At 43.4% G+C, this 18348-nt stretch overlaps 1 protein-coding gene across 7 annotated transcripts in view; it reads right to left on the bottom strand.

Moving 5' to 3' along the window:
* GALNS (galactosamine (N-acetyl)-6-sulfatase) overlaps positions 1 to 18348 on the bottom strand; it is a 48276-nt gene that overhangs the window by 16174 nt on the left and 13754 nt on the right. For all 7 annotated transcript variants that reach the window (XR_012625063.1, XR_012625064.1, XM_074839266.1 and 4 more), the window contains exons 10-12: positions 12481 to 12617; positions 9381 to 9483; positions 719 to 840 (exon numbers count right to left, since the gene is read on the bottom strand). Coding sequence is in view for 5 of the 7 variants with exons in the window: in XM_074839266.1 (XP_074695367.1) it covers positions 719 to 840; positions 9381 to 9483; positions 12481 to 12617 (362 nt within the window). In the remaining 2 variants the exon portion in view is untranslated. The remainder of the gene's footprint in view (positions 1 to 718; positions 841 to 9380; positions 9484 to 12480; positions 12618 to 18348) is intronic.

Below are 18348 nucleotides of genomic sequence, written 5' to 3'. Positions count from 1 at the left end.
CCACAGGGTAAAACTCAGTCAGTAGAAGGAAGGAGGGAGGGAGGTGGGGACACCTTGGGAGCTTTTTTCGGAGCTGGCAGGTTTATACGTGGGCTGTGCTGGCTGAGGACTACATCAATCCTTACAGAAATCTCTCAGGGCATGGTGTGTGCTGGAGATAACTATTACAATAGTAGGCTTATAGGAAAATGGATTCAGCCAGCCAGGAGAGTCCAAGGATGGAACAGGATTGGGCAGAAAGTCCTCTTGCTAAAGACCCTCTGGAGAAGCCCCTTCAGCAGAGGCTAGAAGATTGGAAGGTTACCATGTTTGCCTTCCACAGATTCCAACACACTGAGGAAAAACACCGCAGAGTACGCAAAGACCACTGGAGGTTCCTTGCCTAGCCCCAAAAGACACAGAGAATCACAGTTCCAATGCACACGCTCATCAGCACCACTGCTTCATTCCACAGCTGCCCTGCACTCAGCCCTGTCCTCTCTGAAAGCGTGAGGTTTGCCTCCTCCACACAGAACAAGAATGGTCGAGTCATGGACATGTGCACATCCATCTAACCTGACCATTTGAAAACAAAGGCTTGTTCCTTTCTTTTTACTACTCTCACCAGTAATGGCTTTCTGGGACAGTTTTCAAGCAGACTGGAAGAAACAGCTACTAAGGCAAACGAATTATCAGCTGACAGTGCTGAGAGTTTTCACCTCTTCGTTAACTGGCTCACCTTAATGGGTACTTCTCTCCAGGGTCCCTCCCCAGGTGGAAAAGCAGCGGCAGGGTAGTGTGCTCCTCCTGTGTATGTGTTGTCACTCCAGAGACATTCTGCCCGGGACAGAAATCGATGCCCTGCAGTGAAGAGGAGAGAGGTCGTCAAGGGTGAAGCAGGGGAGGGAGCAAAATTTTAGCTGATGCCACTTTCTTCAGCACCTTGTTCCAATATACCCGCAAAACCTAGAATTATTTTAAACTGAGAGTCCACCTCAGTCTGCAAAATGGATTCTGATCTGATGGGGTAAAATAAGGTGACAATGTTGGCATTGCACTGACATGAAAGCTGAAAAAGGCCTTACATTCTTGCCTTATAAAAAAGTAATCTCTATAAAATATTCATGAAAATGAAATGGCAAAATAAAAGACAAAGAGGTGAAACCATTTAATCATAAAAATTCTGCATGTGTAAAGTATCTTCTCTCTTTGTTTCTATGGCTTCAAAATACACAGAGAGGATCAGATCACTTGGCAGTTCTGATCCAAAAGCAACAGTCCCAGAGGAAACATCCAGGGCCATCACCTGAGAGGCAATGGGCAGCCTCCCTGAAAACTCAGCTGGCCAGCACCTGACACTAGACCTGGAGGGTCTGTTTCACTGAAGAATGAAGCAGATCTGGTTAATTTTAAAGAAACGGGTGCATTTGTTGATCTGATTCACAGCAAGCTGGTATCGAGGCACTCACCTGGGAATGACAGTGGGGCTGAAAGAACTGCTTTAAGTCTGGAGACATTCCCGTCACTAACATTCAAGTCTACAGGGTCAGAAGTTGGGATTTTCCCGGCAGCAGATATGAAGGGCACAAGTCCTGGGACCCTCCCTTTGCTAGCAGCAATGGGTTAACGTGCTCGCTGGCCACCCAGGGACTGCGCCAGCCACGAGTCCAGAGCGTCGAGCTCTCTGCATCTGCCTTGCACACCTTGCCAGGCTGTGGCTCCTGAAGGCCAGCCCGTTATTAGCCAGGTGTCGAGCTCCCTAATCACCTAGAGCCTGGCCTGCAGTCTTGAGGGCGAACAGAACCCATTTAAGCCCTGGGAATAGGAAAAAATGCAAAGCACTAATTTCACTGAACGGCAAATAAAGCAGGGGGTCCCACAGACCAGCAAGGACTAGCACCAAATGGACTTGTTAAAGCTCAGTTTTACAATTCCAGCTAACACGCTGCGCTCCTTACAATACCTCAAAACACCCCGAGGCACGGACAGAGACATGGAGAGAAGGTAAATGGGAATATTTCAATGGAGGTGGGAAGGCAGCTGTAGCATTTGCTTATAAAACAAACAAACTGAAAAGGCTCTCTACAGATGTTGGTAGGATTTGATTGGCAAACAATTTTCTAAAAATATCCTGTGTTTTTAATGGACAGCTGGTCAGTGGAGCAGTTAATATTCTGCTTTTCAATAAAGCAAGAAGTTTAGAAGCCCATGAAATTCCATTTATCTGCACAGAGCTATAGATTCCTGAATCACTGACTGGAAAAATAAGAGAGTTGCTTGATAGGTTGTAGTGGCCTACCAATAATGGACTTTAAATGGATACAAAAATGATTGACCTTTCCACCTTGTGACGCCACAGGCCTCTGAAACACACAGTGAAAAATAGATTATTTTTTTTTTCTCAAAAGGAACAGTTAATGAAAAGGTATCAAAGCCTACATAACATCCAAATTATAATTTGGATGCAAATCAAACAAGCAATTTAATTAAGAGCCTGCTAATTGGTACAATGCTCTTCGGCTGCAAATGCTTCAGTTTGAAAGAAGATTTTAGTCTCTTGGGTATTTGTTTATACAGTGCTCTGTTTACATTTTATCTTTTGTTTCTTATAAAATCCTTGTAGCCGAGACTGCAGAACACAGCCCAGGCTACGTCCCAAGGACTCCCAGGGAAAAAAGTGCTGTGACAACTTGCCTGATGCCACTAGCCAAAAGCCATCTGTCTTTCTAATCTAAGCCCTCAACACCCTCTTCAAAAGTAGTCTATTGGGGAAAAAATAAAAAAAAACCAAAATCAAGCATACCGTTTTATGACATTGATAAATAGCTCTCTTAAAATATGGCTGAAACCACCCTTTAAATTTCTAAGGCCTTTCAACTTTATCTCCATAAATAAAATTGACTATTATTATTTCTATGTACTGTGTTATTGCCAATATTCAACTGACAGAGAGAGCTTAAAATATTTTCTACCTGCTCATCAACAAATGAGCAAAAAATAAGAGGTAAATTATATCCTCACACCCCTGATCAAGGCATTGTCCTGCATCAGAGTAAGTAATACACTACAGACACAGCTAGAGGAGCCTACTCTTCCGTCCCTTTGACAGAGAAGAATATTTAACTCATCATCCACAATGCTATCTCATTCTGTTTTGTAAGTCAAAGCGTTTTCAGTTCTCAGGATGGAAAGAGAAAAAACAGGTAAATCAGCAAACTGAAAGTCTGGGATCCGCAAGTCTGGACTGCTTTTCTTTCCTGGAGCAAAACCAGTACAAATTAAATCCGCTTGAGATTTGAGAAGTATTTAAAGACGAGACAACCCACAATGCCTCTGGTTACTTGGAAAGTGTGCAAATTTGGGCACGTGTGGTACTGGGAGCTGGGGTGGGGGGACAAGCCAGAACTCCTTGTGTGTGTCTGGGATGGGAGAGACGGAGCTGCCCTCCAGCTCTGCCACCGCACACAGGCTGCAGGACAACAGGCCTGGTGAGGAAGGGCGCTCTCTTCTAGATGATAATTTTAAATCATCTCAGCATTTTGGATCATTTCGTGCTCTTCATTAAACAAAACTTGTTGTTGTTTTTGTTCTTGTAAAAGCCTGAGCTGACAACACGTCCCATGGACCCCAAGAACACTGCAGGCTTTAACAATAAATGCAAACGTGCCAGGTTCTCAGTTGGAACAAAAGCCACGTCATTCCATGGGCTGGAGAGGAGCTCTCCTCATTTATGCCCATGAGGGACCAGCTTCAGCCCTCTGGCACTGCCAATGGGATGGCAACTTCACCCCAAAATAAAGCTGTGTTATGTCAGAGGAGAGCAAAGAGGTGGCTATGCCTGCCCTACCCACCAGGATAACAAAACCCAAATCAGCTACCACTCCATCTGATGCTATTTCCTTTAAGCTATTTATTTGTCAGACTGTTAATAACAATATACAGAGGATCAATAGCCAGTTAAAGCACGTGCCTAATATTTTACTCTGCACATCAACCAAGGGAATTTGCATGTTTACAGGCAACACTGATCAAACAAAGTAGAAAGGTCACTCCCTGTGTTTAAGCAAATTCTTGGAGCTTTTCTCCTCAATTAGAAAAGCATGAAAACCAAACCAGAAGATCAGCTCCATGCCTTCTAAGGGAGCCCATAAAAGAGCATCAGATGGCAACCAGAAATAGCTCAGCTCCTGCACCCGGTGTCTCACACAGGCACGGGGTTTTGCACCACTGCACAGACCTGTTTGCTGGAGGAGAAATTCCAGCAATTCTTTTTTTTTTTTTTTAAAAAAAAAAAAACCAAAACACCCAACATTTCCTGCACATCAGGTAAACCTTTCAGCAAGCACGTCCTTCTGCCCTTCTCCCCAGCAATCGTGTAACCCGGATTGTTTTTCCGTTCATAAGATCTAGCGGCTATTGGCTGCACAGCTTATGCTTTAATTTCCAGAGCAAATGGACCACAGATGCTGTGTCAATATAGACATGAGACAAATACAGCCGGTTGCCAGTTTGGGCTCTCCGCCAAGCGATGGAATCACCACTTGTGTTAACGTAAGCCCTCTGGCAATTCGTCACCCTGGCACTATCCCAGATCCCTCTGACTTGACAAGTGGCTGCAGATTTTGATAGTGGCGCAACAAATCTGGGGTCTGTCTCCTGGTCATGTCTCCTCATTCCGCCACACAAAACCCAGAGCAGCAAAACTGTGTTAATATTAGAAGGAGAAAAGAACAGCCGTTAATTAAAGCCGGGAACATTGTTTCTTGCTGGTTGCCACAGCATGGGTAAGTGGCCGTTCTCACTCTCCTGGCAACTCCCAGCAAAAGTCTCCCCAAACTGGAGCTCTGAATGACCAGACACCTGAAAGTGGGACTGCCAAGCTTCAACCCTGTTGAACAAAAATTGCTTCTAATGTGTTAACTGTCTGGAAGAGACCCCAGAAGATGGGCAGATCAGCAAGCCTCCAGCGGCTCTCAAGCAGAAGCGATCAATGGCTAGCTCATATGCTCAGAGGACCACAATCAAATGTCATTATTTGTGAGGTTCTACTTGACTTCACATCCCCCTTGCAGAAAAGGCTTTATCGATCCCTTCGCGTTGAGGAGAAGGGCAATCAGACAGACTGCAGCAGGAATAACCCCTTTGGCATTTTACATTAAAACAAGAGGGTCTTCTGGCAGGCACCTACACCAATCATTTAAAGACACAGGAGCTCTCACGAAAAAAAAATCACTGAAGACTACTAACAAGATACTAAGCTGACAGCAGAAAGGTTGATGTTATCAGCCACTCTCCAATGAACTAAAGCGTGTTTTCCACTTTTTTTTTCTTAATTATTTTTTTCTCTTCTTGCATCACTGCTCTTGGAGGGCACAAGAACTATTGTCTTCTGGATAGTCTCTGTGGCAGGCAGAGAGAAGGAAATTTCCTTTCTCCTGCTAGCTCATACTCCTGCCTCCTCCACATAGCATTAAATTAGGCAATTCCTGAAGGACTTGCTGGCTACTCAGCTAAATCCATAGGGAATACCCATTTTTTCCCCCCTTTCAGACCTCCTGTTCCAAACCAGGAAGATGAAATGTACCTTCCCCTTCAATGCAGTGGACGAAATAACTCCTAACAATGCAGGCTCTGAGCATTTGTTTTAGGAATGGGAAGCTGTGCACCTGGCATCACGGCTGTGGGCACCAGTAGCAATAAAACCGAAACGCCAAGCTCGCATGCATTATTTGTCACACACTTTGCAATGCAGTTCAAATTTGGTAACGAACAAGCGTGACTTACAGGCTAAAAGGATGGATGGTGAGAGCAACAAGAATGGCATTTTATAGCAGACTTCCAGTAAAAGTCCTCCATGTCCTATGCTGTACAAGAGAGGCAGCTCCCCAGGTTTATCCTTAGTTCTTATTTCTGTTCCAACACACAACACGTGGCTGATTTTTGCTACAAGAAGAAGGGTGGTTAATGATGGTGGAAGAGCTTACGTGCTGATATCCACCAGTCCTAGAGCAATAGGGACTCAGCCCTTGTGCAGGGGGAAGATTTCTCTCCCTCTACCAAACTATTTAAAATACCATTTAAAAATATAAACATATTTTTCAAGTAAAGTTTCCTTTGATCTACCTCTGTCCCATTTATCACCTCTTGAATGTCAGATATGTCAAATTATCTAAACACGAGCCACTTATGTGAAAGGAGATGGAAGCCAGGTAAACAGACCCAAATAAGCATCCTGTGCAATCTACAGGAAAAATGTCCTGCTCTCACTTGCTTCTGTGGAGTGAGCCTTCCCTTTATGCTTCCAAGAGATGAACTGTTCAAGAACGCAAGTTATCTCGAAGTAATCGAGTTAAGCTAGCAGCAAAGACAGCATCAGGGTATCCTCCAGCACTGAGAAAGACTACAGGAGTTTACGAGAGGAGTCAGACTAGAAAAAAAAATTGCTTGGGGGTTAAAAAACAAATCAACAAACAAAGAACAGGAAGAACAGAACAGCACACTTCATCTTTGTGATAGATGACAAATTTTAATCCCAGCCCATAAGGCAGCCGATGCAGGCCAGTAAGGGCATGTTAATGTCATGGGAGTCTAAGACAACTGTAAACCTGTGTCCTGCTTGCATGGGATCTTTCCAGTGTAAATATTCCAAGTGCCATATGGAGAGAGCATTCCTATCCCTGCTCTGCTTTCCTAGGCTTTGCTTTCCGTAAGCTGCTTCTCCCTGGTACATTTTTATTTGTATATACATACTTTATTACTTAACTAACTTATACCACATTCAAACACATAGCTTTCCAGGTTAGAGGCCAAAATTGCATACATTCTTTCTAGTTAATCCTGAAAGACCTGGTAGTCTTAAACAGACCCAGGACATGCACCAATTTCATTTTCCAGTATCAACATGAAAATGTGGTTCTGGCCGCTTTAATGGTATAATCTCATCTAAAAGTCAAACAAAAATGCACCAAGTGTGGATTAAAACCAGTGCAAGTTTTCTGTATCAATGATTTCCCACACTGTCAATTAACAAGGGAATTCTGAAAGCACAAGGAGGTTTGGCTAAAATGTGCCATGTATCTGTCAAAATAATGAGATACTCAACTACCCATAAAACAAACCTCGTAAAAATTTGCAGACAGCTGTTTTGACACACCTGGCCAACTTTAGAGCTCTTTCAAATGGATGACATGCCAACCAGATACGTCTGTTTATTGTAAGTCTGAGTCTGGACCTTCAGACATAAAGAGTTTCATATTTGAAAGTTTAATAAATCATCACACGGGATTCACAATAAGGTAAGGACCCATGCTAAAGATCATACAATTAAGAAGGCCTCATTATCTGAAGTTCCACTGGGATGGCAAATCAAAGGTATCGAACAGCAAACCTGCCGACAGTCAGAATTCCTAATGCCACAGACGTGCTTGTATTTCATTTTTCTAATGAAATTAGCAAACAAATTGGCCTTTTCGATTCTGGCAGCACAACTCTAGTCCAGTATCAATAGAACTGAGAACACCAGTCACTGAAAGAGGCAACTGTGTCGTAAGGTGAGATTACAAAACTCCTAAAACAGGGCTCAGAACTGTGGAACTGTTCTGTATTCTGATTTATTTCTATTTTTAAACTTGCAAGGCTTGTAATTAATGGCTCGAGGACATGAGGAGAATTGGAACAAATTTCAGCCTCAGCTTCCTCTGCATGTTGTTAATGGCTGGTCTGTCCACTAATGTGCTCCAATTTTACCCACATCAACCACATGTGATACAAGCTGCAGGAAAGCAAGTGAATTTTTAATCACCTCTCTGATGTACAGTATAATTGCTGACTTTTATCAGACAGTAGTTAAACAAAGACTTAGAAAGAAATAAATATTCCTTAATTGCACAACTGCCATCGCTCACAGTAGGAGAGCCTTTGAAATGAGTAACTGGTCCGCATTATCACAGCTACACACATACTCAGACATGTACAAACAAGTTTAGATCAGCGTAGATGTTTATTTATTTCCCAACTAGGTATGTAAGCGTGTGCATGTGCTTATATTGCAACGGAGAGCAGTTATTCAGGCGTGACATTATCTACCGTGCCTCCGAGCCCACTCAGACACCCCTCCACACAGACACACAGGCTCCCAGTTTCTCCCCCACAAGGAGAATCCTCCACGCTGTGCCACGTGTGATATACGGGTTTTACTCATGTACTAACCTAGACAAATACATTATCTCGTGTTAGGTGCGTGGAATTAGCACTGAGACAGAGTGTGTGGTGCATTTTTGGAGCCAACTTTCCTTTCCTTCTCACTCGGTGTAAAACAGAAACTTTGACTCCTGGAGCATTACAGTTTTAAAAAGACAAACGCACATATTTACAGCCCTGAATGTAAATGACTCCCTCCGAGCTGATGTTTCCTTCTACCCCCAGGACATCCCAATGAAAGGCACCATGCACTTTTATATCCACAAATGTCATCAGCACTTATTTCAGCACCTGTGATGCCTTGAGGACCCACCATAAGTTAAAAACAAACCAAAAAAAAAGACATTAAAAAAAGAATCGTACAAACAATCCCTCCCCAATACCAACCTGCTGTCAAAATTGCTGAGAGCTGTGCCATAATGCATTTAGTTCATGTCTAAAGGTATAATCAGCAAGGCACATGTGTGAACCTGCCATTCAAGAAATGCCCCAGAGTTTAGTACCCAAGTCTGAGGCAAGAAAGATACAAAAGAAGAAAAATAATAGTGCTTAACATTCAATTGTGAGAAGATCTGCCAAGAAATTGCAAAAGCTGTGCCTATTTGGCAAATAAAATGTAAAACATCTTATAGTGTGATATGGGCTCGCAAAAGTGCTGATAATAGATTAAACACATGTACTCCACTGTTTTCAACAACTGCTGTTCTTTCCACTGTGCAGTTCCTACGGCTTTCCTTTTCCCTTTCAAGAAAAAAACAAAACAAAACAAAACCCAACAAACCCATCCCTATTCCATTTAAATTGTTCAGGGCACCAGGCCTTTTGTACTAAATATTGTGAGATACGTGATCAATTCAGCATCAGACTCATGAAACTGTTTATCACTTTGTAAGGGTGCACGTGAAAGCTCAGAATTCAGCAGGGAAAGAAGCTTAATATTAAGGGGTGTTAAGTGCTGATTAAAGGGAGCACCCCAGAACAATTTGGACTTTGCTCATTTTCCTCTGCTTGTCTCCTGTTTCAGTAGAGGGGTGCTGTGACACCAGACCCCTTAGATTTTGCAGCAGATCTGGCAGCTCTTAAGAGGCCGTGAATAAAAGGCAAGTGCACAGTGACATTCCTCAGTTTAAAACTCTGCTTTAAGGGATTATTTTTCCCCAGGAGAACCAGCGAGACCAGGGTGCAGGTCGGTGTCCTGTTACCTTGCTGTACTCCTCCCAGGAGTTGCTCCAGGTCCAGTAGTGAGCCTTGTAAAGCCCGACTCTCACCGCCATCATCTCGTTGCCACGATAATAGAATATGGGCCTGAGAAGGAAAGCAGAGCTGCATGAGAAACGCCAACGCGCCGGGCCTGGGCAGCCACCGCCGCAGCAGCCTCGCTGATAAGGGAGACAAACACTTTAATGGCGTCTGACTTCCGATTCGGCTATCAGTCAGAAACAGGCTGCCTCCTAATAGTCTCCACTGCAAGGTTTTCAATTAACATTTTTTAAAGTGTTCATCAAGTTGAGAGCTCACAGGGCGCAAGAAAGAAACATTATACAGCTTGGCTGCCAGTGATTGTTAATCCTTGAACTATCAGACCCTGTTATTTCCTATAGAGCGTGCCGATTTAAACACCAAATGTCTCAGAAGTGGCGTGTGTGTGTGTGTGTGTGTGCACGAGAGAGAGAAATGGGGATTCACAGACTCTGTGATGTGTAGTCTCCTCTTTATGGCAGCCCCAAGCTTTGTGCCATTAGTGTCACATGGACAGGGTGGCCGGGGAGGACACCAGATGCTGGCCTGTTCTGGATGACATCTCAGAAAAACTCCACATGGAAAAATCTGGCAGCCAGACACGCTTTATTTTTAACTCCTGTCCATTTTCTTTCCCCAAATCTCCCTTTGCCTCATGTAAACATACCACTGAAAACTGTGTTTTTTCCCCCGAGGTTTTCCTAATTAAAAATATATTTGAGAAATGCACCTCACTCGGAGGATTTGGTCTGCACCCGTGTACATGCATTACGCTCTCCCTGGGCATCCCAGCTATGTTCCTGTTGGTTTCCCCAATAACACGCTCTTGTTTTTTGAGGGAACAGTGCAAAATTTTACTGAAATGGACTATCCATGGGGGAGAGGTTTGATTTGTTGGTGCAGCTCATCACACAAGGACATCAGGCTTAATCAGCTCTTCTCTCCAGTTGTTTCAGGCTGCTGACAGGATGAGATCATGAAGCTGTTTATCACTGTTGGTAGGGTACAAACATCTTTGGTTTTCATTCAGAGATGCCACTCGGCAAAAACTACTCACTCCCTGTGATGCCACCTTGAAAAAAACAGTCCCTAAATGCAAGATAAGATTAAAATATCCAGGCTTGAATGACAGGAGTGGCCTTAGATCTCTTCTATTTTAAAACTGTAGCCTCCTCTGCAGGTTCCTTGCACAAACAATGTGCCTTTCTCCTTTGTCCCCAGGAACTGCCCATGAACAAAGGGGAAATGCTGCTGCCAGCAGAGCCCAAGCCTGCATCCTTAACGCACCTGAAACGCCAGTGAAATTAAGGCAGCTTGGGAGATCTGCCAAAGCGCAGAACCCGACCTAAACCAGTCCCATTAACAAAAGCCCAAACAAATGTGCCACAAAGTACACCAGTCTCCTTTTTCCCTGCCATAAACACTCATTAGTTGACCAGCTATTATGTGCCCCTTTGATTGAAGGTGTGGGGGTTAGGTCTTTGCTTTAAAAAAAAAAAAAACATTTTCCATCTTTGAAAGAGGATTAGGGCTTGTACACAAAATTCTGCTGTTACTGATTTCTTTTTTTCCCCATTCACTTTTTCCTTTGTAAGCTGTAAGAACACAACAACTGCATCTCCTGGAAAGTTTTTGAAGGTTGTAGAAACTGTGACCTGGTCAGGTCTGGGGAAAAAAGAAAGGAAGAAAAAAGAAAGGAAGAAAAAAGAAAGGAAGAAAAAAGAAAGGAAGAAAAAAGAAAGGAAGAAAAAAGAAAGGAAGAAAAAAGAAAGGAAGAAAAAAGAAAGGAAGAAAAAAGAAAGGAAGAAAAAAGAAAGGAAGAAAAAAGAAAGGAAGAAAAAAGAAAGGAAGAAAAAAGAAAGGAAGAAAAAAGAAAGGAAGAAAAAAGAAAGGAAGAAAAAAGAAAGGAAGAAAAAAGAAAGGAAGAAAAAAGAAAGGAAGAAAAAAGAAAGGAAGAAAAAAGAAAGGAAGGAAAAAGAAAGGAAGAAAAAAGAAAGGAAGAAAAAAGAAAGGAAGAAAAAAGAAAGGAAGAAAAAAGAGAGGAAGAAAAAAGAGCAAAACAAAAAGCCCTGAGTGTGCCTTGAGTGACTGCTGTTGTAACACAAACAGCACCAGTTCCAAGGGCTTGCTGACTGCAATGAAATTCTCCTTTAAAACAACAAAGAAGCTTTACAAACTTGCAGAAGATGGGATAAGCCATGTTTGAGGAACCTGTAACACCTCGTGTCAGCCACTGGCTGAGCTCTCAGGTAACACTGGAGGCATGATTCTTGCTTAACAGGCACAGGAACAATTTTACAGAACAAAGGCTCACATCCAATGCAGAAAAGAACTCAAATGTGTTTTTGTTCACATGTTTCCTTGCTGTCTCACAGACTAATAATGTTTGCATTCAGATTTCCCAGGCTGCCAAATTCCTCATCAAAATCACAACTCCAAGACCTCTCTTGACCTCCGACCCTTCTGACGAGAGCGCCAAGGGGATTTGCTGGCAGATCTTTGTGCCTGTACCCCACAGCTGACAGCACACTCCTCCGTGCCCATAAAGATCCCAGGGCTTTAACCCAAATCTGTCCTTGCAAAAGCATCCTCACAAACAGGACCTTGGGAGGAGGTGGGGTCCCAGATGAGCCACAGCAGTGCAGCCTTTACCCTCAACCTCTCTCAAGCAGGGGCTATGAAGACCCAGCATACTCTTGGATGTTTTTCCAGTAATAAATAATGTATTCTCCCCTACCCAGGCTACAGTCCTCAAGCTTTTATCTCCCCTATTGCCATATGTTGTTCCAGGGATCCCTGCTAACCCCCTGACATTTTCGTTTGTCCCCAGACTCCACTGTCTGGCAACATGCCACATGTCAGGAAACCCCACCTCTGCTTGCTCCACCAGAGAATTAACACAGAGCAAAAAGCTCTGGTGCTACCCCACCTCACTGAGCCGGAGCACAGATGCATCAGTTCAGTTTATAAAATATTTCTGTAAATCTGGTTTAAAAAATAAACCAGGATTTGGCATCCCTTCAGTCTGGAGGCAAGGGTCAGAGCTCTGGGCTCATAACTAACCTGTCAATTAGCTTGCCCTGCAAGATGGCAGGTAAAAGGTCGATGCCATCAATCTGTCTGTCACTGGGAGGCTCCAGTCCCGCCAGGGAGAGGCTGGTGGTGAAGAGATCCATCACGTTCCCCAGCTGATGACTGACCTGAAAAAGCAACAGAAACGCATTTGCGGAAAAACCTTCAGTAAAAGCCAAAATGAAACAGGCTGGTTTCCACCAAAGCAGAAGTATTTCCTCCTGAACTTCCTTCTCTGCTAAGCATCTTTTGAGAATATCTCCCTTTACGGTGCTGCGGTCACCAGTAAACCTCCTATTAAAATAATAAAGGAAAGGAGATGATCCGTATTTCTCCACTTCTAGGGAGCATTTGCATTTTGATTCATTTTTTCATTTGCCTCTCTTTCTTCTCACTTCTTTCTATGTATCCACTTTACAGGAGCATGTTTTTTGCAGAGTTCAACTTAATTTAGCAAATTCCAAGTCATCTGTGAATTGAAAAATCAGCACTTAAACCAAGAAAAAGAAAGTCCTTGATTTGTTCCCTCTCCAGGTCATCTCTGGAGTCCAGAATACCCTGAGAGAGTTCCCAGAAAGCACAGGGATAGATGGATAATAACAAAAAGAGCCTGATGACTTCATCTGCAAACCATTTCCAACAATTCAAGAACTGTAAAGTTGTGGTATTTTTAGTATAAATTTTAATAAGGGAGAAAAACATCTGGGTTTGGCTCCAGTGGAGATGTACAAGCTTTTTTTTTTTTCCCCCTTGCCTTTTTTTTTTTTTTTTTTCTTCCTTAATTGGAAGCCATACTTATCTCTCTGGTCTTAATTATTTATATTTTAAAAACCTAAAAAGTCTGTTCTGACTGATTCTTTCTGAATCTTTGCTCCCACCCTGCTTGTGATATGCCACAGTTATCTGGTGTAGGATGTTTAATTAGCCAGTGACACACTAAATTGAAGCAGCTACATCCAAATCAAGAGCAAGACTGTTTTTGCACCAGGATGCACCAGCACAAGATGCGAGATGAAAAGAGCCTCTCTCAGCCGTACCACTTGTTCGGAAACAAGAAGCCATCTGATACAAGCCCACATCTGTAAATACAGAAGCATTTTCTGACTGAAATCCAAGCCCTAGCAGCAGCCTTGCGAATGTCAGTGTGAACATTATGATGCTGGGACTATCAAAGACTTTTTATCTCTAAATCATCTTTCTACTCACAAACAGACCCCCAGCCTGTAAGCTGACACTAATTATTTAAATATGACAACAAATGATAACATCATAAATGAATTTTTGTGAGATGCTGGCTGTAGAAAAAAAAACTGAAGGGAAAATGCTATTTTTGCTGGGACACTAAGCCTTTTATTAAGAGACTGGCCTGAAAAAAGTGAAGTTAAAGGAAGAATTAACGAAAAAAAAAGAAACGGGAAAAAGCAACATGCAGGGGACTGATTATAAGTTTAACATTACAATATCACATTACTTGATTACAGTAATTCCAAATTTTAATGGCTTTCATTCATCAGAAGTTGTTGGCAGGAACACATAATATTAAAGCTGCATGCAAGAATATTTCTACAACTCTTAAGAAGAAATCAAAGTGCAAAGCTCTAAGCACAAGAGGAAGCCTGACCATGGAAACCCTTGCCCAGGAAAGCAGTTGGATCAGTTGACCAAGATCAAAAAGTCTTGCAGAAGGTCTCGGGCATTTGAGGTTAAGCCTTATGCACGGACACTGCTGCCGGGGCAGCCTGAAAGAGGTTGTGCTCAGTCTGTCCTTGCAGACAGAGGGATGAGCCACCAGATCCCTCACAAAAAGCAGATGTATATGTGAATTTCCCCCTCCGCATGGAGAAGAGGATGGAGATCCTCTGATACACAGCTATGGAGAAGGAAAACAGACCCGAGTTCTCCAACAGGGCAACCCTGCTTCTTGCTCTCCCCGGGGCCATTGGGTAAACGTGGAGGGCTGGGGAGAACCAAAGCTCGTCCACGGGATGAGCTGGGGGACAGTGCTGCGCCCTCCTCGGGCTGTCCCCTTGCACAGGCTCTTCTCTGGTCTTGGCTGTGCGCTCAGAAAGGACTGAGACATTAAAACCACAAAACCAAACCATTGGCTCACTCCTTACAGAGCCGGGGAGCTTCGTGAGCCACTGGCGTTGGGAACGCTGCACTCCCTCGGAAGTCAAAGGGGATTACAAGTGCTCAGAGCCTCAGCAAAGATGCTCAGTGCCTCGCAGGCTCATCTGCCGGCTAATTCACCCCGAGCATGCCTTAGGAGAGCTGCGGGGTCAGCAGAACACCATATGCAGAGCTTGGAATCTAATAAAGAAGAGATCTGGCGCACGCCTGCTCCCTGACAACTGCTACGTCAGGAGCAGGCGGGCAAACTGGTGCCTGAGACTTTTTGTAATTAGACCTCTCTCAATTTATAAGGCAAATCCAAAAGTCACTTTTCTTGTTGTCGCTCCATTCCCTTGCCTCAATCTTTTGATAACAGGCAGCAAGAGGCAATCGCTGACCTGAGCCTCGTGCCCCTAATATCACCTAATTTATACATCGCCTTGTGACAATCCTGTGGGGCCACCATGGTCTTCTTGTACTGGCCCTTATTAACCATAACCAGATGTAGATGACTCTCTTTAATCATCCAATTACGTTTCTGGTCTCAGACAACATTTTTCCGTGAAGCAGAGAAAACTTCTTAAGGAAATTAAATGCCCATGCCACAGCCACTTGGATTTATCTGTGCTCTGCAGCACCACATTGAAGAAGGGGGGGGGGGAAAAAGGTTAATATTTTCTATAAAACTTTGAAGTATTTTCAGAGAAAAATAAAAAAATTACCATTTTCTCCTGTCAACAGTGCTCTTTCATTCCAGTTGCCTTTCCCATTTTTTATTTTTTTTTTTTCTTAAGAAAAGAAAAAGAAAAATCCAGAGAGGGCAACAGCTCAGAGAAAATAAATAATATATAAAAAAAGAGTGAGATCAGATATTGCTCGTATCAGTGAGAAACAGCCGGTATTACGCACGTAAGAACGGATTTTTCCCCCCTCCTTCCCCCCCTTCTTTTTAATAAACTCTCAGTATACACATAACGTCTTTAAGAAAATGAAATCCTTTTGCTGTGGGCCACGTTGCTGGAAGAAATAGTCACCACTGCTGTTATCAGTGCTTTCAAGCTTTAACTCTGAATCAAAGGCGACAATTAATAAAGTCGCCCCCGCCAGGAATGGAAAGGAGGAAAGCTAAATATTTGAAACTGGGTGAACAAATGTCAGGGTGTTTTTAAATAAAATCCTTTTACAGTTATCACAGCGAGCAGACCTGATATCCCTGTCTAATTCAATTTCAATTTGCGCCCCATGGGAGATAGCGAAGAAAAGGTTGCAATGCTGTCTTTGGGTTGATATGTTCTTTTCTCCTTCAGGAAGCAGGCACGAGAGAGGAAGGGGAGGAGGGTGAGGGAAGAGAGGAGGAGGATTCAAATACCAACAGAATATGATGATTTTTTTTTTTTTTTCCCCCAGCTGGATCCTTCCAGAAGGCAGATGTGATGTGGGGAATGTTGAAATGCTGATTTGTTATGAATTCACCTGGAAAACGTAGCTGAGGAGGAAACTGCAGAAATGCTGTTGGTGTGTGAATAAATATTCCTGATAGGGGACCAGAATTAACTGAGTGTTGATGCCAAGAGCAACGCGCGCTCCTGAGGCATCCCTCTCCCCCAAAAAACTGCAAATCAGCCAACTGCACCAATTATCCTAACCTCTGTCAATACCCCGTCAAGTGTTCACAATCCTGTCACCTAGCTTCTTTTGTTTAAATAAAAAAGGTACTCCTTTATTTCAGCAAATGTACCCTTTAATAGAAATAAAAAACCTCCACCCTATATATCAATAAGATGATAATAAACTGCCAGATCCCATCAGCGGAATGAACCTTCCACCCCACATCTGGATTTCACTGGCCAGAGACACAAACCTTATTTTTCTGGCTGCAGTTGTGCCCCCTGAAATGGTTGCTGGCCCTTCCCCTGCTCCTCAAAATGCCCACGGCTGAAAAGGAACCACCATTTCACTGGGAGCAACCCCAGCACAGGAAGGAGGAGCTGACCCTTCAGCTTTTGCTTAGCACTCCTGAGAAGTTTTTTTGCTTCCACCTCAGTTCAGGGCTCCCAAGCCTTTGTTTCCTTCAACTCTCTTGAAAAGAAAGAGCAGTGAGAGACTTTGAATTAGTTTTCCCACGTTTTACAGATTCTTGGACTACACGGGACTTAGGTTGACTAGTTCAAACTCGCAGCCAAGAAGATGTTGAAGCTACAGACTCCGTAAGATACAGAAAAGAAGCTGAAAATGTACTAGCAAACATGTCTCTTCACTTACTACGTCAGTAAAAGGCAATTATGAAGCAGTAACTATGGGCATACTACGGGCCGAGCTGTATTAGACAGAAGCGATGCCAAACCTCTCACCTGCGGTCAGTGCTGCTGTGGGTACCAGCGCTGGAGCCTCGATGGCAAGAATACAAGCAGAAAAGACATGTAAGTAGCTATCACATATTTACTTATCAGTAGTATCCTATGGGGGTGTGACTGGGAGCAAAGCAGCACATCCTGGGGACAGAGCTCAGAACAGGCTTCTCGAGTGGAGTCCAAGAGGGCATCTGGGAGCGTAACACCCGCACGTGCAGACAGCTGGCAGGCAGCATCATGAACTGGAGTCCAGGATAGGAAGGACGTGCTCGAGTGCTGAGGGTGATACCAGCAGTGGTGGAGGAGGGGATTTTCGGGCGCATACCTTCCCCAATAAGCCTTAAGCACACTCTCAGCTTGCTGAGCATGCAGGGGCTCATGACGGTACGGTGGCGGTCATCCACCCACCTAGGCAACCACATAACTCTGCACCGAAATGGCCGTTCACAGGAATGCAAACAGCAGCTTCAGCCATGGCCTCATGCAGGAAGCCATGCATCGCACCAGGCTACCGAGAACGTTTTTGCACCCCAGAAAGCTTCACTGCTGCACTACATGCAAAAAGGCTACCTGTGACGGGGGTACCAGCCAGTCACAGTTAGAAAATAAGCAGGCACAATGATCTCTCTACTCGTGTTCTTAATTATCCTCAGAGTTACTACAATGGAAAGAATTTTTAAATTTGGTATTTACTTGTCCCCATTTATAATGCATGTTTACTTTTAGCACATTATTTAGTTTGGACATGGAAAACAAAACAGTCAGCTTCAGTTTCATGTTCTCGTATGCTAGCCCAAGGCTGTTGTACTTGGCTTGTAAAGGCTTTATGGAAATGTTTAAATTTAAACAAAAAGACTGTTTTCATTTCAAATTAAAAAAATAATAAAACATCCCTAGTCGGTTTTTTGAACTCTTTAAAAATTATGAAACCAAACTACCCTCCTGCCCTCAGCTGCAGATCTAAGCTATCTGATGGCTTCCTCCTCAATGCAAATGATAAATTATCATTATCCTGACTCAATTAAACCACCAAAAAGGAATGCAACTTAGAAAAATGTTTTATTTATGAATAGTTTGCAGTCTTAAGCACAGTGCCCAGTTAATGAAGTATCACTTTCTTCAGGGATAAGAGATGCTTACAAAGGGGAGGGAATCTGTATTATTTACTGTGAACCTTGCCTGCAGAAGAATTGATTACATCCTTCTTTAATGAGAACTGGGACAAGAGAGGCTGGTAGTGCCACTGGAGGATTATTTTGAAGTGATCATATCTGAATTTGTGTACAGGCAGGAAAGAGCAATAGTCTGGTATCTAGACCTCCCCGAGTGGAACTTTTATCAAACACCAAAGCGAGAGCCCTGAGGGTCAAATCACTTGATCCTTCATGGCACAGAG

This window comes from Strix aluco, chromosome 14, assembly GCF_031877795.1.
Source record: "Strix aluco isolate bStrAlu1 chromosome 14, bStrAlu1.hap1, whole genome shotgun sequence".
In the NCBI taxonomy this organism is placed as follows: Eukaryota; Metazoa; Chordata; class Aves; order Strigiformes; family Strigidae; genus Strix; species Strix aluco.
The sequence above is the reverse complement of the archived record's forward strand: the minus strand, read 5'-3'. Positions and strand labels throughout refer to the sequence as shown.